This window comes from Bombina bombina, chromosome 2 (assembly GCF_027579735.1).
Source record: "Bombina bombina isolate aBomBom1 chromosome 2, aBomBom1.pri, whole genome shotgun sequence".
In the NCBI taxonomy this organism is placed as follows: Eukaryota; Metazoa; Chordata; class Amphibia; order Anura; family Bombinatoridae; genus Bombina; species Bombina bombina.
Genome location: NC_069500.1, coordinates 1,200,293,072 through 1,200,319,634, shown reverse-complemented (window position 1 = coordinate 1,200,319,634; position 26,563 = coordinate 1,200,293,072). Strand labels below are relative to the sequence as shown.

At 41.7% G+C, this 26,563-nt stretch overlaps 1 protein-coding gene across 1 annotated transcript in view; it reads left to right on the top strand.

Moving 5' to 3' along the window:
* Window positions 1–26,563, top strand: part of PCM1 (pericentriolar material 1) — a 1,063,655-nt gene that overhangs the window by 426,000 nt on the left and 611,092 nt on the right. Inside the window, exon 13 of the mRNA XM_053700258.1 lies at window positions 15,074–15,258. Coding sequence (XP_053556233.1) covers window positions 15,074–15,258 — 185 coding nt within the window. The remainder of the gene's footprint in view (window positions 1–15,073; window positions 15,259–26,563) is intronic.

Genomic DNA, 26,563 nt, shown 5'->3' with positions numbered 1-26,563 from the left:
TTTGTACTATTTACTCTGAGGCAGAAAGTGATGAAGATTTCTGCTGAGAGGAAAAAGATTTTAGCATGTTGTAACTAAAATCCATTGCTGTTCCCACACAGGACTGTTGAGTACCGGAGAACTTCAGTTGGGGGGAACAGTTTGCAGGCTTTACTGCATAAGGTATGCTCAGTCACTTTTTTTCTAACAAGACTTGGTAATGCTAGAAGACTGACAGAAATCCCCATGTGGGAAGGTAAGCCATATTCTGAGACTCAGTATAGAAGGATGGCTTAGATAAAAGGGCTTAAATCACTGGTGGACACTGTTATGGGGAAAATCGATTATTTTTTACTATAATCTGACATTCGCACAAGTGTTTATTATGTTTGGAACACTTTTTAGGGGTTTTATACGCCTGGCATAATTTTAGACACCTAATTTGGTTTAGGAAGTCCCCACAACTCCGGAGTGAAGATGGAGGGGGCCTAATTTTCGCGCCTCAATTGCGCAGTTCTTTTGCAAGACAGCTTCATGCAGCTTCACATGTAGAGTCCAGAGATTGCAGGAGGACTACAGGGAGGCTTATTTTCGTTCCAGAACTAATCCCCAAGGAAAGGTAGTGTGTTAAACAGGTGGCCAGCTTAAATTTGCTCCGGTTTGGGCAATAAGGGGTTAATTGGCTTTAAACTTGGTGTGCAATCTTTTCAAAGCATTAGGATCATATGGTGTAAATTTCATAAAGATCGGATGTTTTTTTGAGATTTGGTAAAAAAGTGTGTGCTTTTTATTATTTAAAGGCACAGTAACGTTTTTTCAAAAAGTGTATTTTTCTGTATTTGAGTGCTATCTAAGTCTGTCTAACATGTCTGAGCCTACAGATAGGCCTTGTTCTATGTGTTTAAAAGCAATGGCGGTACCCCCATTGCATTTGTGTTTAAAGTGTGCTAAGGTATCTAAACATTTTAATGACCATGCAGTGACACTTAAAAATGTAGCCCAAGATGATTCCTTGACGGAAGGTAATGAGGATAGTCCTCCTTCCTCTCCCCATGTGTCGACACCAGTTACGCCCGCGCAAGCGTTGCCTACTACCTCTAGCGCATTGTGCTCTATTACATTACAACAATTAGCAGCAGTCATGGATAATTCCCTTGCGGCATTTCTATCCAAACTGCCAGTTTTTCCAAAAAAAGCGTGATAGCTCAGTTTTAAGAACAGAGGATGAGCAATCAGAAGCTTTGGATGATTTGTCTGTTGTACCCTCACTCTGAAGTGGCAGTGAGGGATGGTCTGTCAGAGGGAGAAATTTCCGACACAGGAAAAATTTATCAGCGGGCAGTTTCAGATTCTTTAGCGTTTAAATTTAAGCTGGAACACCTCCGCGTCCTGCTTAAGGAGGTTTTAGCTACGCTGTATGATTGTGACCCCATGGTGGTCCCAGAAAAATTGTGTAAAATGGACAGGTTTTTAGAGGTCCCTGTATACACTGATGCGTTTCCGATCCCGAAGAGGGTGGCTGATATTGTGACTAGGGAGTGGGAGAGACCAGGTGTACCTTTTGTTCCCCCCCCCTATCTTTAAGAAAATGTTTCCCATAAATGACCCCAGGCGGGGGACGCATGGCAGACGGTCCCTAAGGTAGAGGGAGCAGTTTCAACACTTGCTAAGCATACAACTATACCTATAGAAGACAGTTGTGCTTTTAAAGACCCTATGGATAAAAAATTGGAAGGTTTGCTGAAGAAAATGTTAGTTCAGCAAGGTTTCCTTCTTCAACCAATTGCCTGCATTATTCCTGTAACTACTGCAGCGGCTTTTTGGTTTGAGGCGCTGGAGGAGTCGCTCCAGAGGGAGACTTCATATGACGAAGTCATGGATAGAATTCACGCTCTAAAGCTGGCTAATTCTTTTATCACTGATCCCGCTTTCCAGTTAGCTAAATTAGCGGCGAAAAATTCAGGTTTTGCCATTATGGCGCGAAGAGCGCTTTGGCTCAAATCATGGTCGGCTGACGTGTCGTCCAAAACTAAGTTACTAAACATTCCTTTCAAGGGAAAGACCCTGTTTGGTCCCGAGTTGAAAGAAATTATCGCGGATATCACTGGGGGGAAGGGTCATGCCCTCCCGCAGGATAGACCGTTTAAGGCCAAAAACAAGGCTAATTTTCGCTCCTTTCGCAACTTCAGGAGCGGACCTGCTTCAACCTCTGCTGCCGCAAAGCAAGAGGGTAACGCTTCTCAGCCCAAAGCAACCTGGAAATCCTTGCAGGGCTGGAATAAGGGTAAACAGGTCGAGAAGCCTGCGCCTGCTGCCAAGGCAGCATGAAGGGGTAGCCCCCGATCCGGGACTGGATCTAGTAGGGGGCAGAATTTCTCTCTTTGCTCAGGCTTGGGCAAGAGATGTTCCAGATCACTGGGCATTAGAAATTTTGCTCAGTCCAAGTCTGTCTGGAGACCTAATCAGACCTGGAATAAGGGTAAACAAACCAAAAGGGCCCAGATCCGTTATCAGAAAGCGGTTCCTGCTAAGAAAAGACTGGTGTCATCAGGCAGGTAGGCGCCTCAGCCAAGCTGCTGAGGTGTAGAGGGGATCTGCAGTATTTGTTTAGGTTTTCTGTCATTTCTGCAGATTAAATATTAAACGGTATCTTTTATTTTTAAGTGACAGTAACGTTTTTTTTTCCTTTAAAATTTAATTTATTTGGACTCGTGAGTCAGTATGGACCAGGAAACTTTGCAAAATGTTACTTGTTCTTTGTGTTTTAAAGCCAATGTGGAACCACCAATCCCTTTATGCTCCTCATGCACTGAGAGAACTTTAAATTACAGGGATAGACTTTTTTTCTGAGCCAACATTCTCCAAGGGGATACTGTTCAGGAGTCTAATGACAATGTTCAATACATGCCGCAGCTTTCTTCTCAAGCTTCCCAACTTGTATCGCCCACACATGCAGTGCCCTGCGCTTCCTCTTTAACCCCCCCCTGGAGTTACGCTGCAAGACATTGCTTCTCTCATGTCTTCTGCAGTTTCTGATGCTTTATCTGCCTTCCCCATGTTGCAGGGGAAGCGCAAGAGGAAAAGTAGACATTCAGTAGGTGAGGTTACTGACACAGTTGTTGCTATTTCGGATGTTCCCTCCCAGATGCCTGAGGAGGAGGATCCTTCGGTTGCATCTGAGGGTGAAATTTCAGACTCAGTGTAATTCCTACTACTGATACTGAAGTTGTATCCTTCAGGTTTAAGCTTGAGCACCTCTGTCTGTTACTTAAGGAGGTTTTAGTTACATTAGATCACAGCGACACTATATGGTCATAGTTTATCCGAAGAAATCCAGTAAGCTAAACAAATAATTTGAGGTACCTTCCTTGATAGAGGTTTTTCCGGTACCAGATCTAGCTTCTGAGATCATTGCTAAGGAGTGGGAGAGACCGGCTATCCCTTTTTCTCCATCCCCTATATGTAAAAAAGTTTCCCATAGCCGACTCTGTCAAGGAGGCTTGGTAAACAGTTCCCAAGCTGGAAGGAGCTGTTTTCTGCCTGGCTAAGAGAACTACTATACCCATAGAGAATAGTTGTGCTTTTAAAGATCCTATGGACAAAAAATTAGAGGGGTTGCTTAAAAAGATGTATGTACATCAGGGGTTACAATGGCAACCAGCTGTGTGCATTGCTAATGTCACCAGTGCGGCAGCATATTGGTTTGATGCGTTGTCTGATGCTATTAGGACAGACACTCCCTTGGACGAGATTCATTATAGGATAAAAGCACTTAAGATGGCTAATTCCTTTATTACGGATGCTTCCCTACAGGTTATCAAACTGGGAGCAAAGATTTCAGGTTTCTCTGTTCTAGCCCGCAGAGCCTTATGGTTAAAACCTTGGTCTGCGGATGTATCATCTAAGTTTAAACTTTTAGCGATTCCTTAAAAAGGGAAGACTTTGTTTGGACCGGGCTTGACGGCAATAATCTCAGATTTTACGGGAGGTAAGGGTCATCTTCTCCCTCAGGATAAGAGAAACAAGCAAAAGGGACGTCAGAATAATTTTCGTTCCTTTCGTAATTTCAAAGGAAATTCTTCCGCCCCCAAGCAAGAACAGGCTAAACCTTCCTAGAGATCCAATCGGTCTTGGAGTAAGGGAAAACAATCCAATAAGCTTGCCATTGAATCAAAGTCGGCATGAAGGGCCTGCCCCCGATTCGGGACGGATCTTGTAGGGGCAGACTTTCCTTCTTCGTTCAGGCGTGGGTTCAAGATCTCTGGGCAGTAGAGAGAGTGTCCCAGGGATACAAACTAGAATTCAAAAGTTTTCCTCCCAGAGGCAGGTTTCTGCTTTCAAGATTATCTGTAGACCAGACAAAAAGAGAGGCGTTCTTACATTGTGTACCGGGACCTTTCCGTCCTGGGAGTAATAGTTCCTGTTCCAATGCAGGAACCGGGTCTGGGATTTTATTCCAATCCGTTCGTGGTTCCCAAAAAAGAGGGAACCTTCAGACCAATTTTAGATCTCAAGAGTCTAAACAAATTCCTCAGTGCCGTCCTTCAAGATGGAAACTATTCGTTCCATTCTTCCTTTGGTCTAGGAGGGTCAATTCATGACAACAGTGGATTTAAAGGACGCGTACCTGCATGTTCCTATTCACAGGGATCATCACAAGTTTCTAAGGTTTGCCTTTTTAGACAAACATTTTCAATTTGTGGCTCTTCCTTTCGGTCTTGCAACAGCTCCCAGAATTTTCTGAAAGGTTCTGAGGTCTCTGTTGGCAGTGCTTCGATTACGGGGCATTGCAGTGGCTCCCTATCTGGAGGACATTGTGGTCCAGGCACCATCCTTACAACAAGCAAGGTCCCACACGGAAATGTTTTTATCCTTCCTGCAATCTCACGGGTGGAAGGTAAATTTGGGAAAGAGCTCCTTAGTTCCAAATACAAGGGTAACTTTCTTGGGAACCATAATAGATTCCTTATCTATGAATATTTTTCTGACAGAAGTCAGGAAATCAAAGATTTTTGATTCTTGCCTAGCGATTCAGGCCGCTCCTCGGCCATCAGTGGCTCAGTGCATAGAGGTAATCTGGCTGATGGTGGCGGCAATCATCCCGTTCGCTCGTTTCCATCTCAGACCTCAGCAGCTAAACATGCTCAGTCAATGGAACGGAGATTAAGCAGATTTGTCTCCTTGAATACTACTGGAGCAGGAGACGAGGAATTCTCTTCAATGGTGGTTGTCTCAGGATCATCTCTCTCAGGGAACCTGCTTTCGCAGACCCTCTTGGGTAATTATGACAACAGACGCCAGCCTTCTAGGATTGGGAGCGGTCTGGGGTTCTCTAAAGGCTCAGGGAGTTTGGACTCAGAGTCTGTTCTACCTATAAACATTTTGGAGCTGAGAGCAATCTTCAATGCTCTTCTGGCCTGGCCCCAGTTAGCCTCGGCCCAGTTTATCAGGTTCCAGTCAGACAACATAATTTCGGTGGCTTACATAAATCATCAAGGAGGAACGAGGAGTTCCTTAGCAATGACAGAGGTAGCCAAGATAATTTGGTGGACGGAGACTCACTCTTGTCTGTCGGCGATCCACATCCCAGGGGTGGACAACTGGGAGGCGGACTTCCTAAGCAGACAGACCTTTCACCCGGGGGAGTGGGTTTTCCAGCCTGATTCTCAAATCGGGTCAGTCGGAATTGGATCTCATGGCATATCGACAGAATGCCAAGCTTCCGAGGTACGGATCGAGGTTAAGGGACCCTCAGGCAGTATTGATAGATGCCCTGGCGGTGCTTTGGAATATTAGTCTTGCATACCTATTTCCTCCGTTTGCTCTTCTTCCTCGAGCCATTGCTCGAATCAAGCAGGAGAGGGTATCGGTGATTCTCATTGCACCGGCTTGGCCCAGCAGGATTTGGTATGCAGACCTGGTGGGAATGTCATCTCTCCCACCTTGGAGACTTCAGTTGAGGAAGGACCTTCTACTTCAGGGTCCCCTCCTTTCTCCAAATCTAGTTTCTCTGAAGCTGACTGCGTGGAGATTGGACGCTTAATTTTATCCAAGCAGGGTTTTTATGAGTCGGTCATTGAGACCATGATTCAGGCTCGTAAACCTGTGACTAGAAAGATTTGCCACAAGATATGGCGTAAATATTTATATTGGTGTGAATCCAAGGGTTTCTCTTGGAGCAGAGTTAGGATTCCTAGAATTCTGTGGTTTCTCCAAGAAGGCTTGGAGAAAGGATTATCAGCTAGTTCCCTAAAGGGTCAAATTTCTGCCTTGTCTATTTTGTTACATAAACGTCTGGCGGATGTACCAGAAGTACAATCATTTTGTCAGGCCTTGGTCAGGATCAGGCCTGTGTTCAAACCAGTTACTCCTCCCTGGAGTCTTAATTTAGTGCTTAAAGTTCTTCAAGGGGCTCCGTTTGAGCTCATGCATTCCTTAGATATTAAGTTTTTATCTTGGAAAGTTTTGTTTCTGGTTGCTATTTCTTCTGTTCGTAGAGTTTCAGAACTCTCTGCGTTACAGTATGAGTCTCCTTATTTTTCATTCGGATAAGGTAATGTTACGTACAAAATTAGGGTTTCTCCCTAAAGCAGTTTCTAATCGGAACATTAATCAGGAGATTGTGGTTCCTTCATTGTGTCCTAATCCTTCTTCTCAGAAGGAAAGGCTTCTGCACAATTTAGACTTGGTACGTGCTTTAAAATTCTACTTACAGGCGACTAAGGATTTTCGTCAGTCTTCTGCTTTGTTTGTGGTTTTCTCCGGAAAACGTAAGGGTCAGAAGGCTACGGCTACTTCTTTCTTTTTGGCTGAAGAGTATCATACGTTTAGCCTATGAAACTGTTGGGCAGCTTCCTCCAGAGAAAATTACGGCTCATTCCACGAGGGCTGTGTCTTCCTCATGGGCATTTAAAAATGATGCTTCTGTCGAACAGATTTGCAAAGCTACAACTTGGTCCTCTCTTCACACTTTTTCAAAATTCTACAAATTTGATACTTTTGCCTCGGCTGAGGCCACATTTGGGAGATAGGTTCCTCAAGCAGTGATGCCTTCCGTTTAGGGTTTCCTGTCTTGTCCCTCCCTTATCTGTGTACTCTAGCTTGGGTATTGATTCCCAATAGTAATTATGATGATCCGTGGACTCATCGTGTCATTAAAAAGAAAAGAAAATTTATGCTTACCTGATAAATTTATTTTTTGACACGATGAGTCCATGGCCTGCCCTGTAGAGACAGGTTGTAGATTTGTTATAAACTTCAGACACCCCTGCCCCTTGTTGCTTCCTTTCTCTCCTTTGCTTCGGTCGAATGACTGGGGTGGGAGGGAAGGGAGGTGATATTTAGCAGCTTGGCTGTGGTGCTCTTTGCCGCCTCCTGCAGGGCAGGAGTTATATTCCCTATAGTAATTATGATGATCCGTGGACTCAGCATGTCAAAAAAGAAATAAATTTATCAGGTAAGCATAAATCTTCTTTTTCTAGCCCTAAAATCGAAAAGTGCATAGGGTAGGTGTCACAAGGCTAACTTTGCCACATCCTTCTTACTAATTTGCAGTTTTTCTTTTTTTTTGTGTGCTGAAAACAAACAATTGTTAACACAATGAAAGTGGGAAAGTAGTTAACACAATGACAGTGGCAAGCCCTCTCATCTCCAGACTCCATTACAGATGGACTCCTTCCCATTAAAGTGGTGTTTGGAGTTTGACTATTGAAAAACAATTGCTAGGTGTTAATCAGTTCTAATATAATACAAACTCTGCTGATATGTTAATCTATTGATTGACTGCAGAACAATGTACATTCAAGCTTTTCATTGTCCCTTTTAAAGTGACATTTAACACTGAGGTTTTTTTTTTTTTTGACTAGTAACTCATTTATACTTGCCCCCTAACTGGTCTCTGCAGAGGAGAAATATAAGTGTTTATACCTAGTTTCCAACATTCTTTATGGAGATATAAACACCAATATAAAGAAAAACGCATACATCACCTAGGTGCAGGTAAAAAGTATATTATTTATTGTAATCAAAGTATTTACATCATGTTCATTTCCATGTCATAGCAATAATAATAATGATGTGATGTGTTTCCTGTGCCACCGGTCACACTACCTCAGAACTTTACACTCATTCAATATATAAACAACTAATATACATTTGAACGTTATTCCTAGGTAAATAATAACTTTTTTTTTCTACTTTGAAATATTTCAGTGGTTAGTTGTTTGTGCCTGTTTAGCTTATTTCAGTTTTTTTTTTTTTTTTTTTTTTTTACTTCTTACCATTGTAATCAACATTAAAGAATTTAAAATGAATATACACTATATTGCTAAAAGTATGAGGACACCCAACCATCACACCTATATTAGCTTGTTGGACATCTCATTCCAAAACTATGATCAATTAATAGGGAGCTATACCAGCTGCAAATCTTATGTGGCTTTACTGAAGACTTTGGAGTGTGTTTGTTTTGTGAGGCAGGCACTGGTGTTAGATAATAAGGTCTGGCTTGCAATTGGTGTTCTTATTCAACTCAAAGGTGTTCAATGAGGTTTAGGTCAGGGCCACTTTAGTTTCTCCACACCAAACACATCAAACCAGGTCTTCATGAGCCAAACCTTGTGCACGGTGGCACAATCATGCTGGAATAGGAAAGAATATTCCCCCAAACTGTTGCCACAAAGTTGGAATCACCCAATTGTCTAAAATATCTTTGTATCATGTAGCATTAAGAGAGCCCTTCACTGGAACTAAGGGGCGGGCCTAGCCCAAACTTTTTGGGGAAAAAAGCCCCAGACCATTATCTTTTCCTCTAACAAAGTTTACAGTAGGCACTATGCATTCTGCTAGGTAGTATCCTGCCATCTGCAACACCCAGATTCTTGCATCGGATAGTGAGGCTTGATTCATCACTCCAGAGAACACTTTTCTTTCTAATGACACAATGAATCCACGGATCATCTAATTACTATTGGGAATATCACTCCTGCCCAGCAGGAGGCGGCAAAGAGCACCACAGTAAAGCTGTTAAATATCACCTCCCTTCCCTCCAACCCCAGTCATTCTCTTTGCCTACGTTAGATCAAGATAGTGGTAAAGTTAGGTGTTTGAAAAGATTCTTCAAAGATTATTGTCAGAAAATAATTGTACTCAGAAAAAGCAGTTGCGAAACGCGCGTCAGGCGTTTGCACTGCTCCTCTCATACAGTCCGTTGAAATTAGATTAATTGTTGGCCTCTTTTAGGCACCTTTAGCTTAAACTTTTCATAGTTAAAAACTTAGTCTGACTTAGCGAATATAGGCTTTAATGGTATCGAAATATGCTTTAATTGTTGGAGCGATATGCTCAAGTACAAGCCGTCCCTATAGACAGACGATTTTCTGAGTACAATTATTTTCTGACAATAATCTTTATAGTTAATATTACCAGTTCCTGCTTACTGCAGCAATAGTATAGCCCTAGTTTAATTGAAATAGGCCATCAAAAGCCGTACAATATAATGTTTACTTTTTAATGGGTTATCACGCTATATGAGCCTGCACAGTGTTATGAGATTCTGGACTATCTCAGAATCCTACGCTCACCTGGAGTATTTGTATTCACCATGTTAAAGCAATGCAAACAGCACAAATCTAATGCATGATTAACTGGGGTAAATCAATATTAAACAATATACGCCAGACATCGCTAAACTGTCAAACTTGGCAGCAAAAATTGTTCAGACTATTGAACTGATGTTAATAGCATAAACATCCTGACGCATAGTTGTTTATTATAAGTTCTCTCTATACATATCAGAATATAATCAATCTGTGTGCCATCATTAATAAAGACCTTTTTACAATGTGGTAAACACTCAAACGTCCACATAACCCCACTAGAGGTCGGAGAATTTATTTTGTATGATATTTGCAACGAGCCAAGTTAAATGCAAAACACTTACATGGCATATCACCACAAATATAACTGATGGAAACGGTACTCATACTTTCAAGTATTAACATATAGCTAAAGATATTGTATTCACTTTATTTCAATAGGACAGTGTGATACAAACTGATCACTGTATCACATTTGAGAGGAGCCTTTTGTGTACCGAGTACCACTCGGACACAATTTTAAGATTGTTTGTCTGTTCTTATATTCACCAGTGGAATTTTCCACTCTCTTTTTTTAAATGGTTATTGATATAAAAGTTAAGTTTTAATAAACAAACGACACACCACACAATCAATATAGCATTGTTTTTTGCCCCGCCAAGTGTGCCCTATATGCCTCACTTTCTCTATCCCTCTTCTCAGTAATAATAATGTTCAATATATGCCGCAGCTTTCTCCTCAAGTGTCCCAAAACTTAGCGTCCATACAGCCAGTGCCCTGCGCTTCCTCCACTACTCCACCTGGAGTTACTTTGCAAGACATCACTTACCTCATGTCCTCTGCTGTTTCTGATGCGTTGTCTGCTTTTCCCATGTGCAGGGAAAACGCAAGAGGAAAAGTAAACAATCAGTGTGTGAGGTTACTGACACAGTTGTTGCTATTTCAAATGCCCCCTCCCAGAAGCCTGAGGATACTTCAGTAGCATTGGAGGGTGAAATCTCAGACAGTATAATTCCTCCTGCTGATACTGAAGTTGTATCCTTCAGGTTTAAGCTAGAACACCGCCGTCTGTTACTCAAGGAGGTTTTAGCTACACTGGACGACCGCGACTCCACGGTCTAAAAAAATCCAGTAAGCTAAATAAATATTTTGATGTACCTTCCATGGTGGAAGTTTTTCCTCAAGAAGATGTATGTACACCAAGGTTTACAATGGCAACCTGCTGTGTGCATTGCTACCGTCACTAGTGCGGCGGCATATTGGTTTGATGCGTTGTCTCATGTTATTAGGGCAGACACTCCCCTTGATGAGATCCAGGATAGGATAAAAGCCCTTAAGTTGGCTAATTCCTTTATTACTGATGCAATTCCTTACAAAGGAAAGACTTTGTTTGGGCCGGGTTTGACGAAAATATTTTCTGACATTACGCGAGGAAAGGGACATTTCCTCCTTCAGGATAAGAGAAATAAACAAAAGGAACGTCAGAGTAATTTTTGTTCCTTTCGAAATTTCAAGGGAAATCCTTCCACTTCCTCCACCAAGCAGGGGCAGTCCAAGCCTTCCTGGAGGCCCAATCAGTCTAGGAACAAGGGAAAACAATTGAAAAAGCCTGCTATTGAATCAAAATCAACATGAAGGGTCTGCCTCTGATCCGGGACCAGATCTTGTAGGGGGCAGTCTTTCATTCTTCGCTCAGGCTTGGGTTCGAGATGTTCAGGATCCCTGAGCGGTGGACATCGTGTCCCAAGGATACAAACTAGAGTTCAAGACCTTTCCTCCCAGTGGTAGTTTTCTGTTTTCAAGATTATCTGTAGACCAGACAAAAAGAGAGGCGTTCTTGCACTGTGTTCGGTACCTCTCCGACCTGGGAGTGATAGTTCCTGTTCCAATACAGGAACGGGGTCTGGGGTTCTATTTCAATCTGTTCGTAGTTCCCAAAAAGGATGGAACCTTCAGACCAATTTTAGATCTCAAGAATCTAAACAAATTCCTCAGAGTGCCGTCCTTCAAGATGGAAACTATTCGTTCCATTCTTCCTTTGGTCCAAGAGGGTTAATTTATGACAATGGTGGATTTAAAGGACGCGTACCTGTATGTTCCCATACACAGGGACCATCACAAGTTACTAAGGTTTGCATTTCTAGACAAACACTTCCAGTACGTGGCTCTTCCATTCGGCCTTGCCACAGCTCCCAGAATTTTCTCAAAGGTTCTGGGATCCCTGTTGGCGGGGCTCCGATTGCGGGGCATTGCAGTGGCGCCTTATCTAGACGACATTCTGGTTCAAGTGCCATCCTTTCAACAAGCAAGATCCTACACGGAAATGTTATCTTTCCTGCAATCTCGCGGATGGAAGGTGAATTTGGAAAAGAGCTCCCTAGTTCCAAATACAAGAGTAATTTTCTTGGGAACCATAATAGATTACTTATCAATGAAGATTTTTCAAAGATTTTCGATTCTTGTTTAGCGCTTCAGTCCTCTCCTCGGCCATCAGTGGCTAAGTGCATAGAGGTAATGATCTGATGATAACGGCAATGGACATCATCCCGTTCGCCCATTTCCACCTCAGACCTTTGCATTTAAGCATGCTCAGGCAGTGGAATGGAGACTATGCGGACCTGTCTCCACGATTACAGCTGGAGCAGGAGACAAGGTATTCTCTTCTTTGGTGGTTGTCTCAGGATCATCTCTCCCAGGGAACCTGCTTTCGCAGACCCTCTTGGGTAATTGTGACAACAAACGCCAGCCTTCTGAGTTGGGGAGCAGTCTGGGGCTCTGGGAACATGGACTCGGTCGGAATATGTTCTATCCATAAACATTCTGGAGCTGAGAGCAATCTCCAATGCTCTTCTGGCCTGACCTCAGTTAGACTTAGCCCGGTTCATCAGGTTCCAGTCGGAAAACATAACTTCAGTGGCTTACATCAACCATCAGGGAGGAACAAGAAGTTCCTTGGCCATGACGGAAGTTGCCAAGATAATTCAGTGGGCGGAGACCCACAATTGCTGTCTGTTGGCGATCCACATCCCACCCAGGAGTGGACAAATGGGAGACGGACTTCTTGAGCAGGCAGACCTTTCATCCTGGGGAGTGGGAACTCCATCCGGAAGTATTTTCCAGCGTGATTCTCAAATGGGGTCAGCCGGAATTGGATATCATGGCATCTCGGCAGAATGCCAAGCTTCTGAGGTACGGGTTGAGGTCAAGGGACCCTCAGGCTGTACTGATAGACGCCTTGGCGGTACCTTGGAATTTCAGTCTTGCATACTTATTTCTTCCGTTCGCTCTTCTACCTCGGGTCATTGCTCGAATCAAGCAGGAGAGGGCGTCTGATTCTCATTGCACCGGTGTGGCCTTGCAGGATTTGGTATGCAGACATGGTAGACATGTCAGCTCTTCCACCTTGGAGACTTCCATTGAGGAAGGACCTTCTACTTCAAGGACCCTTCCTTCATCCAAATCTAGTTTCACTGAAGTTGACTGCTTGGAGATTGAACACTTAATTTTATCCAAGCGTGGATTTTCGGAGTCGGTCATTGAGACCATGATTCAGGCTCGTAAACCTGTAACTAGGAAAATGTACCATAAGATATGGCGTAAATATCTGTATTGGTGTGAATCCAAGGGCTACTCTTGGAGTATAGTTAGGATTCTTAGAATTCTGTCCTTTCTCCAAGTCTGGAGAAGGGTTTATCGGCAAGTTCTCTAAGGGGTCAAATTTCGGCCTTGTCTATACTGTTATAGACGTGCAATCATTTTGTCAGGCCTTGGTCAGGATCAAGCCTGTATTCAAGCCAGATCCTCTCCCTGGAGTCTTAATTTAGTTCTTAAGTTTCTTCAAGAGGCTCCGTTTGAGCCTATGCATTCCTTAGATATTAAGTTATCTTGGAAAGTTTTGTTTCTTATTGCTATTTCATCTGCTCGTAGAGTGTCAGAGCTCTCGGCACTACAGTATGAGTCTCCTTACCTTAATTTTCATTCGGATAAGGCAGTTTTGCGGACCAAGTTAGGATTTCTCCCTAAGGTTGTTTCTGATAGGAACATTAATCAGGAGATTGTTCCTTCCATGTGTCCTAATCTTTCTTCTCAGAAGGAATGACTTCTGCTCAATCTGGACGTTGTGCGTGCATTTAAATTCTATTTACAGCTGACTAAGGATTTTCATCAGTCTTCTGCTCTGTTTGTGGTATTCTCTGTGAAACGTAAGGGGCAGAAAGCTACGGCTACTTCTTTCTTTGTGGCTGCAGAGTATCATTCGGTTTGCCTATGAAACTGCTGGACAGCAGCCTCCTGAGAGAGTTATGGCTCATTGTACGAGGGCTGTTTCCTCTTCCTGGGCATTCAAAAATTAAGCTTCTGTGGAACAGATTTGCAAGGCTGCAACTTGGTCCTCTCTTCACACTTTTTCAAAATTCTATAAATTTGACACACTTGCCTCGGCTGAGGCCTCTTTTGGGAGAAAGGTTCTTCAAGCAGTGGTGCCTTCCGTTTAGGTTCCCTGTCTTGTCCCTCCCGTATCATCAGTTTCCTCTAGCTTGGGTATTGATTTCCAATGATCCGTGGACTCATTGTGTCATTAGAAAGAAAACAAAATTTATGCTTACCTGATAAATTAATTTATTTCTTGATACAATGAGTCCACGGCCCGCCCTGTTTTTTAAGGCTATAAACTTCAGACACCTCTGCACCTTGTTGCTTCCTTTCTCTCCTTTGCTTCGGTCAAATGACTGGGGTTGGAGGGAAGGGAGGGGATATTTAACAGCTTTGCTGTGGTGCCCTTTGCCACCTCCTGCTGGGCAGGAGTGATATTCCCAATAGTAATTAGATGATCTGTGGACTCATCGTGTCAAGAAAGAAATAAATGTATCAGTTAAGCATATATTTAGTTTTTCCAGTGGCGTAGTGCTTTACACCATTCCAAAAGATGCTTGGCATTGCATATGTTGATTTGAGGTTTGTGTACAGCCATGGAAACCCATTTGATGAAGCGCTCAAAGAACATTTCTTGCTTCCAGAAGCAGTTTGGAAATCTGTGTTGAATGAAGTAACTGACATGCTACGCGCTTCAGCCTCTCTTCACAATAATATCAATTACAGTTGACCAGGGCAGAAGTTTCACAAACTGACTTGTGGCATCCTATGACAGTGCCACTTTTGAAGTCACTGAGCACCTCAGTATGAACCATTGTATTGCCTATGTTGGTCTATGGATGTTTCATGGCTATGTGCTGTGTTTTATGAATTTGCTAGCAATAGGTGTGGCTGAAACCTGAACTCAAAAATGTATAGGGGTATCTACATACTCTTGGCAAGATAGTGTATATTTTATTTGTCTCTTGTAAGCTATATGTAGTTTAAGAAAAAAAATTAAATGTATAATGTATTTATTTTACTTAAATGGCTTAGTCTAAATATAGCAAACATGTTTCTAACATTGTTATATTTATTACACACTGTTTCATGCAAAAAAAATGAAAATAAATTAAACTTTTGTAAAGGTTTGGTCTGAGATTCGAAGACACAAAATTTTACGGGAAGATTTAAGGCAAAGAAGAAAGCAATTAGAAAACTTGATGGCTGAGCATCAGAGGAGACAAGGGTTGGCTGAAACAGTTTCTGGGGCCTCTTTGAGAAGTGATGACTCGGTTACTCATGGACTTAACCAGCATAGTCGTACTGAAAAGTGAGTACCTTACCTAAACTCTTTATTGTTAAAATATTTGACAACACTGTCCTAAAACTATTTTAGTCCTTTGCACTCGTCATATTTAAACATTAAAAGACACTATATATTTGAAAAATGTATTTCTCAATTTTATTAGAACATAAAATTTTAAGACTAACATCACTTTAATGCTATATTTTTAATTAAATGATCTTTTATGGAGGTTTTTATAGTTTACAACAAAAAGTTTACAGTCTTGCACAGATATGAGTATACAAGGTATTTCTTTCATGTAATTCGCAAGAGTCCATGAGCTAGTGACGTATGGGATATACAATCCTACCAGGAGGGGCAAAGTTTCCCAAACCTCAAAATGCCTATAAATACACCCCTCACCACACCCACAATTCAGTTTTTACAAACTTTGCCTCCTATGGAGGTGGTGAAGTAAGTTTGTGCTAGATTTCTACGTTGATATGCGCTTTTCAGCTTTTGTGGAGCCCGGTTCCTGTCAGAGGGATTTGAAGGGAGTATTACCTATTGAATTCAATGGTCATCCTAATGGGGATCTATTTCATAGGTTCTCTGTTATCGGTCGTAGATATTCATCTCCTACCTCCCTTTTCAGATCGACGATATACTCTTATATACCATTAACTCTGCTGATTCTCGTTTCAGTACTGGTTTGGCTATCTGCTTTATGTAGCTGAGTGTCTTTTGGTAAGTATGTTTCTTTTATTTAAGACACTCTCAGCTATGGTGTGGCACTTTATATTTAAAGTTCTAAATATATGTTTATACTTATATTTGCCATGATTCAGGTTTATCAGTATATTTCCTTTTTGCAGACTGTCAGTTTCATATCTGGGGAATGTTTTTAAAAACAAAAACAAAAAAAAAACCCAAGTTTTTTTCTCTTGTAAGATGTATCGAGTCCACGGATTCATCCATACTTGTGGGATATTCTCCTTCCTAACAGGAAGTGGCAAAGAGAGCACACACAGCAGAGCTGTCTATATAGCTCCTCCCTTAGCTCCACCCCCCCAGTCATTCTTTTTGCCTGCTTAACTGCTAGGAAGGGTAAAGTGAGTGTGGTGACAAAAATGTTAGTTTTTATTTTCTCAAACAAAAGTTTGTTATTTCAAATGGTACCGGTGTGTACTATTCACTCTCTGGCAGAAAAGGGATGAAGATTTCTGCAAGGAGGATGATTATCTTAGCTTCATTGAGGTATGTTCAGTCTATTTTTTTCTAGACAGACTGATAATTCTAGAAAAGGCTGGCAATATCTCTATGAGGGAAGGGTAAGCTGTATTCAAACACTTAGTAGGAATCCCAGCTTGCATAAAGGGCTCATTGGTTACTAGTGACACTGTTAGGAAAAAACGTTTTTTTTATTGCAAACATAACGTTTTTTGAGGGACTTTAAGGGGGTCATCGTGGCTTATTTTAAAGGTCATTAACCCACATGGCTAGTTTAGAAACACTCTGGTGTGTTTTTTTTAGGCCCCATAACATCGAGTGAGGTGGGAGGGGCCTATTTTCGCGCCTCAGTTGCGCAGTTTCTTTTACTCAGAGACATCCAGCTGCTTCTCCAGAGGGTCCTGCTGTGTTTGAGGGATTAAAAGAAGTTTTCCCCCCCACAAATCTTTCCTAAAGGGCAGGTAGACGCCACAGCAGAGCTGTGGGAAGGTGCTCAACGTTTGTTTACCGGTTTTTGACGTTTTGTCCATCCGGTTTTTACATTAAGGGGTTTATCGTTTATTTGTCTAGCTGTGCAATCTTACTAAGGCTTTATGATGCTACTGTAAAAATTTCGTAAAGTTTACTGCTTTTTTACACTGTTTTGCAGAGTTTGTGCATCTTTTTTTCTCTTAGAGGCACAGTACCGTTTTTTTTCTAAGTATTATTTGCTTTGATTAAAGTGTTTTCCAAGCTTGCTTGTTTCATTACTAGCCTGTTTAACATGTCTGACATCAAGGAAAATCCTTGTTCAATGTGTTTAGAAGCCATTGAATGTGTCCCACTTGCACTGATATGTCTATAAATTATAAAGAGCATATTTTAGCACTTAAAAATATAGCAATAGATGATTCTCAGACAGAAGGAAATGAGGGTTTGCCATCTAGCTCTCCCCAAGTGTCACAACCAGTAACACCCGCACAAGTAGCGCCAAGTACCTCTAGTGCGTGAAATTCATTTACTTTACAAGACATGGGAAAGACCTTATTTGGGCCTGAACTGAAAGAGATTATTTCAAACATCACTGGAGGGAAAGGTCATGCCCTCCCTCAGGATAAAACAAATAAAATGAGGACCAAACAAAATAATTTTTGTTTTTTTTGGAACTTTAATGGTGGTCCCGCTTCAGCTTCCCCTGCTGCAAAGCAAGAGGGGAATTTTGCCCAATCCAAATCAGTCTGGAGACCTAACCAGGCTTGGAACAAGGGTAAACAGGCCAAGAAGCCTGCAGCTGCCTCCAAGACAGCATGAAGGGGTAGCCCCTGATCCGGGACCGGATCTAGTAGGGGGACAGACTCTCTCTCTTCACTCAGGCTTGGGCAAGAGATGTTCACGATTCCTGGGCTTTAGAAATTGTGTCCCAGGGATATCTTCTGGAATTCAAAGACTCCCTTCCACGGGGGAGATTTCACATTTCTCAATTGTCTGGAAACCAGACAAAGAGAGAGGCGTTCTTACGCTGTGTAGAAGACCTACATACCATGGGAGTGATCCGCCTAGTTCCAAAAGCTGAACAAGGGCTAGGGTTTTACTCAAACCTGTTTGTGGTTCCCAAAAAAGAGGGAACTTTCAGACCAATCTTGGATCTCAAAATTCTAAACAAATTCCTCAGAGTACCATCATTCAAGATGGAGACTATTCGGACTATTCTACCGTTGATCCAGGAGGGTCAATATATGACTACCGTGGACTTAAAGGATGCGGATCTGCACATCCCTATTCACAGAGATAATCATCAATTCCTCAGATTTGCCTTTCTGGACAGGCATTATCAGTTCGTGGCACTTCCCTTCGTGTTGGCCACGGCTCCCAGAATTTTCACAAAGGTGCTAGGGTCCCTTTTGGCGGTTCTAAGACCACGGGGCATAGCAGTGGCGCCTTATCTTAATTCAGGCGTTGACTTTACAGCTAGCCAAGTCTCACACGGACATCGTGTTGGCTTTTCTGAGATCTCACGGGTGGAAGGTGAACATAGAAATGAGTTCTCTCTTCCCTCTCACAAGAGTTTCCTTCCTAGGGACTCTGATAGACTCGGTAGAAATGAAAATATTTCTGACGGAGGTCAGAAAGTCAAAACTCTTAACCACTTGCCGAGCTCTTCATTCCGTTCCTCGGCCATCAGTGGCTCAGTGTATGGAGGTAATCGGACTCATGGTAGCGGCAATGGACATAGTTCCTTTTGCCCACCTACACCTCAGACCACTGCAACTATACATGCTCAAACAGTGGAATGGGGATTATGCAGATTTATCTCCTCAACTGCATCTGGACCAGGAGACCAGAGATTCTCTTCTCTGGTGGTTGTCTCAGGACCACCTGTCTCAGGGAATGTGTTTCCGCAGGCCAGAGTGGCTCATCGTAATGACAGATGCCAGCCTGCTAGGCTGGGGTGCAGTCTGGAACTCCCTGAAAGCACATGGCTTATGGTTTCGGGCGTAAACAATCCTCCTGATAAACAATTTAGAACTGAGAGCGATATTCAATGCGCTTCAGGCGTGGCCTCAGCTAGTTGCGGCCAAATTCATCAGATTTCAGTCGGACAACATCACAACTGTAGCATATATCAATCATCAAGGAGGAACACGGAGTTCTCTAGCGATGATTGAGATAACCAAAATAATCCGATGGGTGGAGGATCACTCTTGCCATCTCTCGGCAATCCATATCCCAGGGGTAGAGAACTGGGAGGCGGATTTCCTAAGTCGTCGGACTTTTTCATCCGGGGGAGTGAGAGCTCCATCCGGAGGTATTTGCCCAGCTGACTCGGCTATGGGGCACACCAGAATTGGATCTGATGGCGTCCAGTCAGAACGCCAAACTTTCTCATTACGGGTCCAGGTCAAGAGATCCCCAGGCGGTACTGATAGATGCTCTAGCAGTGCCCTGGTCTTTCAATCTGGCCTATGTATTTCCACCTTTTCCTCTCCTCCCACGTCTGGTTGCCAGAATCAAGCAGGAGAGAGCTTCGGTGATTCTGATAGCACCTGCGTGGCCATGCAGGACTTGGTATGCAGACCTAGTGGACATGTCATCTGTTCCACTGTGGACTCTGCTAATGAGGCAGGACCTTCTTATCCAAGGTCCATTCAAGCATCCAAATCTAATTTCTCTGCGTCTGACTGCTTGGAGATTGAACGCCTGATTCTATCAAAGTGTGGTTTCTCTGAGTCGGTCATTGATACCCTGATTCAAGCTAGAAAGCCTGTCACCAGGAAAATCTATCATAAGATTTGGCGCAAATATCTATTGGTGTGAATCCAAGGGTTACTCATGGAGTAAGATTAGGATTCCTAGAATATTGTCTTTTCTCCAAGAAGGATTGGAGAAGGGATTATAAGCTAGTTCCTTAAAAGGACAGATATCTGCTTTGTCTATTCTTTTACATAAACGTTGGGCAGATGTCCCAGACGTTCAAGCATTTAGTCAGGCCTTAGTCAGGATCAAGCCTGTATTTAAACCTGTTGCTCCGCCATGGAGCCTAAACTTAGTTCTTAAAGTTCTTCAAGGGGTTCCGTTTGAACCTTTGCATTCCATAGATATTAAGCTTCTATCTTGGACAGTTTTGTTTTTAGTAGCTATCTCTTCGTCTCGAAGAGTTTGAGAGTTATCTGCTTTACAGTGTGACTCACCTTACCTTGTTTTCCATGCAGATAAGGTGGTTTTGCATTCCAAACCTGGATTCCTCCCTAAGGTTGTTTCTAATAGGAATATCAATCAGGAAATTGTTGTTCCTTCACTGTGTCCTAATCCTTCATCAAAGAAGGAAGGTCTGTTGCACAATCTTGATGTGGTTCGGGCTTTAAAGTTCTACTTACAAGCAACTTAAGATTTCCGTCAAACATCTTCATTGTAAGCAGAGAGGTCAAAAGGCTACGGCTACCTCTCTTTCTTTTTGGCTGAAAAGCATCATCCATTTGGCCTATGAGACTGCTGGCCAGCAGCCTCCTGAAAGAATTACTGCTCCTTCTACTAGAGCAGTGGCTTCCACATGGGCTTTTAAAAATGAGGCTTCTGTTGAACAGATTTGTAAGGCGGCGACTTGGTCTTCGCTTCATACTTTTTCCAAAATTTACAAATTCGATACTTTTGCTTCTTCTGAGGCTATTTTTGGGAGAAAGGTCCTACAAGCAGTGGTGCCTTCCGTTTAAGGTACCTGTCTTGTCCCACCCTTCATCCGTGTCCTAAAGCTTTGGTATTGGTATCCCACAAGTATGGATAAATCCGTGGACTCGATACATCTTACAAGAGAAAACAGAATTTATGCTTACCTGATAAATTTCTTTTTCTTGTGATGTATCGAGTCCACAGCCCACCCTGTCTGTTTAAGACGGGTAGTATATTTTTATTTTAAAAACTTCAGTCACCTCTGCACCCTATAGTTTCTCCTTTTTCTTTTTAGCCTTCGGTCGAATGACTGGGGGGGTGGAGCTAAGGGAGGAGCTATATAGACAGCTCTGCTGTGGGTGCTCTCTTTGCCACTTCCTTTTAGGAAGGAGAATATCACACAAGTATGGATGAATCCGTGGACTCGATACATCACAAGAGAGAGAAATTATCAGGTAAGCATAAATTCTGTTTTTCTTACCTGAAGTTTACAAAATTGACACTTTTTTTTTTCAAAATTACGGCCTGTATTAGGCTCGCGAGTGCGCAAAATGCTATCATCTATTGCGTCATTCTTGGCACGAGACTTTTTTGGCGCGAGAATTAAGTTTGTTGACGCAAATTCGTCATTTTCGGCATCGTAGTTGTCGCCGAGTTCGTTTACGAGGTTGCGCCATCTATGACGCTCGTGTTTGTTGCAGACGTTTTTGGCGCCAAAAATATTTTGCCAGTTGTGGGCGCCAAACTTTTTGACATTTCTTTTATTTTTGCTTCTGGTTGCCAGAGACCTATTTTTGCATTTCTTTCCCATTCCTGAAACTGTCATATAAGGAAATTGATAATTTTGCTTTATACGTTGTTTTTTTTCTTACATATTGCAAGATGTCTCAATCTGATCTTGTTTCAGAATCTACTACTGGAATCCTGCTGCCTGATGTCGGTTCTACCAAAGCTAAGTGCATTTGTTGTAAACTTGTAGTAACTGTTCCTCCGGTTGTAATTTGTAATAGTTGTCATGACAAACGTTTACATGCAGAGAAAATTTCTATCAATAGTAGTTCATTACCTGTTGCTGGTCCATCAACATTTAATGTTCAGGATATTCCTGTTAATTTGAGAGAATTTGTTTCTGATTCCATTCAGAAGGCTTTGTCTGCCATGCCGCCTTCTAATAAACGTAAAAGGTCTTTTAAAACTTCTCATAAAATTGATGAATTTTCAAATGACTGACAACATTTTGATTTATCTATCTCTGATGAGGATCTGCCTGGTTCAGAAGATTCTGCCTCAGATATTGACACTGACAAATCTTCATATTTATTTAAAATGGAGTATATCCGTTCCTTATTAAAAGAGCTGTTGATAGCATTAGATATAGAGGAGACTAGTCCTCTTGATATTAAAACTAGTATACGTTTACATTCGTTTTTTAAACCTCATGTAGTTATTCGAGGTTTTTCCAGTTCCTGATGCTATTTCAGATGTGATTTCTAGGGAACGGAATAGATTGGGTACTTCTTTTACTCCTCCTTCAAGGTTTAAAAAACTGTATCCTTTGCCTTCTGATAGATTGGAGTTTTGGGAAAATATCCCTAAAGTTGATGGGGCCATCTCTACTCTTGCTAAGTGTACTACTATTCCTACGGAAGATAGTACTTCTTTTAAATATCCTTTAGATAGGATGCTTGAATCTTATCTAAGAAAGGCTTATTTATGTTCAGGTCATCTTCTTAGGCCTGCTATTTCTTTGGCTGATGTTGCAGCTGCTTCAACTTTTTGGTTGGAGACCTTAACGCAACAAGTTCCAGATCATAATGTGTATAGCATTGTTAAGTTGATTCAACATGCTAATAATTTTATTTGTGATGCCATTTTTGATATCATCAGAATTGATGTTAGATATATGTATTTAGCTATTTTAGCTAGAAGAGCTTTATGGCTTAAATCTTGGAATGCTGATATACTTCTAAATCGACGTTGCTATCTCTTTCTTTCCAAGGTAATAAATTATTTGGTTCTCAGTTGGATTCTATTATTTCAACTGTCACTGGGGGGAAGGGAGCTTTTTTGCCTCAGGATAAAAAATCTAAGGGTAAATTTAAAGCTTCTAACCGTTTTCGTTCCTTTCGACAAAATAAGGAACAGAAACCTAATCCTTCCCCTAAGGAATCTGTTTCCAATTGGAAGCCTTCCTCAGTCTGGAATAAATCCAAGCCATTTAAGAGATCTAAACCAGCCCCCAAGTCCGCATGAAGGTGCGGCCCTCATTCCAGCTCAACTGGTAGGGGGCAGACAAACAATTTTCAAGGATGTTTGGATCAATTCAGTCCAAAATCATTGGATCCAGAATATTTTCTCTCAGGGGTACAAAATTGGTTTCAGAGTAAGACCGCCTGTGAGAAGTTTCTTTCTCTCACGCATTCCAGGGAATCCAGAGAAAGCTCAGGCTTTCCTGAAGTGTGTTTCAGACGTAGAGTTATCTGGGGTAATTGTGCCGGTTCCTTTTCAGGAACAGGGTCTGGGGTTTTACTCAAATCTGTTCATTGTCCAAAAGAAAGAGAATTCATTCAGATTAGTTCTGGATCTAAAAATTTTGAATCGTTATGTAAGAATACCAACGTTCAAAATGGTGACTATAAGGACTATTCTGCCTTTTGTTCAGCAAGAGCATTATATGTCCACAATAGACTTACAGGATGCATATCTTCATATTCCGATTCATCCGGATCACTATCAGTTCCTGAGGTTCTCTTTTCTAGACCAGCATTACCAATTTGTTGCTCTTCCTTCTGGCCGAGCGACAGCTCCAAGAATCTTTTCAAAGGTTCTCGGTGCCCTACTCTCTGTAATCAGAGAGTATTGCGGTGTTTCCTTATTTGGACGATATCTTGGTACTTTCTCGGTCTTTACGTTCTGCAGAATCTCATACGAATCAACTTTTGTTGTTTCTTCAAAGTCATGGTTGGAGGATCAATTTACCAAAAAGTACTTTGATTCCTCAGACAAGGGTAACCTTTTTAGGTTTCCAGATAGATTCAGTATCCATGACTTTGTCTCTAACAGAGAAGAGACGTTTAAAATTGGTTGCAGCCTGTCGGAACCTTCCATCTCAATCATTCCCTCCAGTAGCTTTGTGCATGGAGGTTTTAGGTCTCATGACTGCAGCATCGGACGCGATCCCCTTTGTTCGTTTTCACATGAGACCTCTTCAGCTTTGCATGTTGAGCCAATGGTGCAGGGATTATACATGGATATCACAATTAATATCCTTCAATCCCAATGTTCGACTCTCTCTGACTTGGTGGTTAGATCACCATCGTATAGTTCAAGGGGCCTCTTTTGTTCGTCTAACCTGGATTGTGATCACAACAGATGTGAGCCTTTCAGGTCGGGGAGCTGTCTGGCGATCTCTGACAGCACAAGGGGTTTGGAAATCTCAAGAGGCGAGATTACCAATCAATATTTTAGAACTCCGTGCGATTCTCAGAGCTCTTCAGTTTTGGCCTCTACTGAAGAGAGAGCCGTTTATTTGTTTTCAGACAGACAATGTCACAACTGTGGCGTATGTCAATCATCAGGGTGGGACTCACAGTCCTCAAGCTATGAAAGAAGTATCCTGGATACTGGTTGGACGGATTCCAGCTCCTGTCTAATTTCTGCGGTTCATATTCCAGGTATAGACAATTGGGAAGCGGATTATCTCAGTCGCCAGATTTTACATCCTGGAGAGTGGTCTCTTTACCCAGATGTGTTTTTTCAAATTGTTAAGATGTGGGGGCTTCCAGAAATAGATCTGATGGCTTCTCATCTAAGCAAGAAACTTCCCAGGAACCTGACCAGGTCCAGGGATCCTCAGGGGGAAGCAGTGGATGCATTGACACTCCCTTGGAGTTATCAACCTGCCTATATTTTTCAGCCTCTAGTTCTTCTTCCAAGAGTGATTTCCAAAATCATCATGGAACAATCGTTTGTGTTGCTGGTAGCTCCAGCATGGCCTCACAGGTTTTGGTATGCGGATCTTGTCCGGATGTCCAGTTGCCAACCTTGGCCACTTCCATTAAGAAAATTTCCACTCTGAGTAGCAGCAAAAGTAGTGTTTATTTAGAACAACACAACGCAATCAGCAACGTTTCGGTATTTCTACCTTATTCATGCTAAACATCATACTGAAATTATTCTATTTATACCTTTTCACCACTAGGTGGCGCTGCGAGGGCAACTTCCCATTAACCCATTACATGCTATTAAATACAATGTATTACAAACTTATATAGTATTACCTAAACCTACCCTAAATATTTAATAATAAAAAAGTTTCTTATACAAAACTTAAAAATAGAATCTTTACAAATGGCATCTCATATATAGGTATATTTAGAAAGAACATTCTATAAAAATACAGACATATCTAGATCTCTGTTTAAACCATTTTTGTTCCATTGTGCCTAATTTCCAAATCCAAAAACATTCACGCTGTTTTAATAAAAGTTCTCTATCCCCTAACCTACGTGGCATAGCTACTTTCTCTATAATTTGAAACCGCAACTGCCCTATTGAATGGCCTTTCTCAATAAAATGATGAGCTACAGGGGCTTTTAAATTATTTGTTCTAATACAACTTTTATGCTGAATTATCCTATCCTTGATAACCCTAGTCGTCTCTCCTACATAACTCTGCCCACAAGGGCATTTAATTAAGTAGATCACATAAGATGTTAGACATGTATGGTGCCCATTCATTTTAAATTCCTTTCCTGTGATTGGATGAAAAAAGTCAGGCCCTTTGATCATATTGTTGCAACACGAACAACTAAGGCAAGGATAGCATCCCTCATTTCTAACAGTGATAAACTTCTGTTTTAACTTAATGTTAGACCCCACATCAGCTCTGACTAGTTGTTGCTTCAAATTTAGGCCTTGCTTATATGCTGGTATAGGTAAACTTTTAAACTCTTTTAAACTAAGAGTTTAAAAGTTTACCTATGCCAGCATATAAGGAAGGCCTAAATTTGAAGCAACAACTAGTCAGAGCTTATGTATATCTGTATATGAGATGTCATTTGTAAAGATACTATTTTTAAGTTTTGTATAAGAAACTTTTTTATTATTACATATTTAGGGTAGGTTTAGGTAATACTATGTAAGTTTGCAATACATTGTATTTAATAGTATGTAATGGGTTAATGGGAAGTTGCCCTTGCAGCGCCACCTAGTGGTGATAAGGTATAAATAGAATCATTTCAGTATGTTTAGCATGAATAAGGTAGAAATACCGAAACGTTGCTGATTGTGTTGTTTTGTTCTAAATAAACACTACTTTTGCTGCTACTCAGAGTGGAAATTTTCTTAATGGAAGTGGCTAAGGTTGGCAACTGGACATCCGGACAAGATCCGCATACCAAAACCTTTGAGACAATGCTGGAGCTACCAGCAACACAAACGATTGTTCCATGATGATTTTGGAAATCACACAGAGTGGAAATTTTGTTGATGTCGCAGAGACTGGAGTGGGTCTCAAGAGTGGCTGGCAATAGGTTCGCTGTGTGCTGGATTAACTCTTTGATTTTGGATGTTTGTGTTCACCACTTCCATTAAGGCCAGACCTTTTTATCTCAAGGTCCGTTTTTCCATCAGGATCTCAAATCATTAAATTTGAAGGTATGGAAAATGAACTCTTAGTGCTTAGTCATAGAGGTTTCTCTGACTCCGTGATTAATACTATGTTGCAGGCTTGTATATCTGTTTCTAGAAAGATTTATTATCGAGTTTGGAAGATTTACATTTCATGGAACTCTTCTCATAAATTCTCTTGGCATTCTTTTAGAATTCCTAGAATTTTACAGTTTCTTCAGGATGGTTTAGATAATGGTTTTTCTGCAAGTTCCTTGAAAGGACAAATCTCTGCTCGTTCTGTCCTATTCCACAGAAAAATTGCTAAACTTCCTAATATTCATTGTTTTGTACAGGCTTTGGTTCG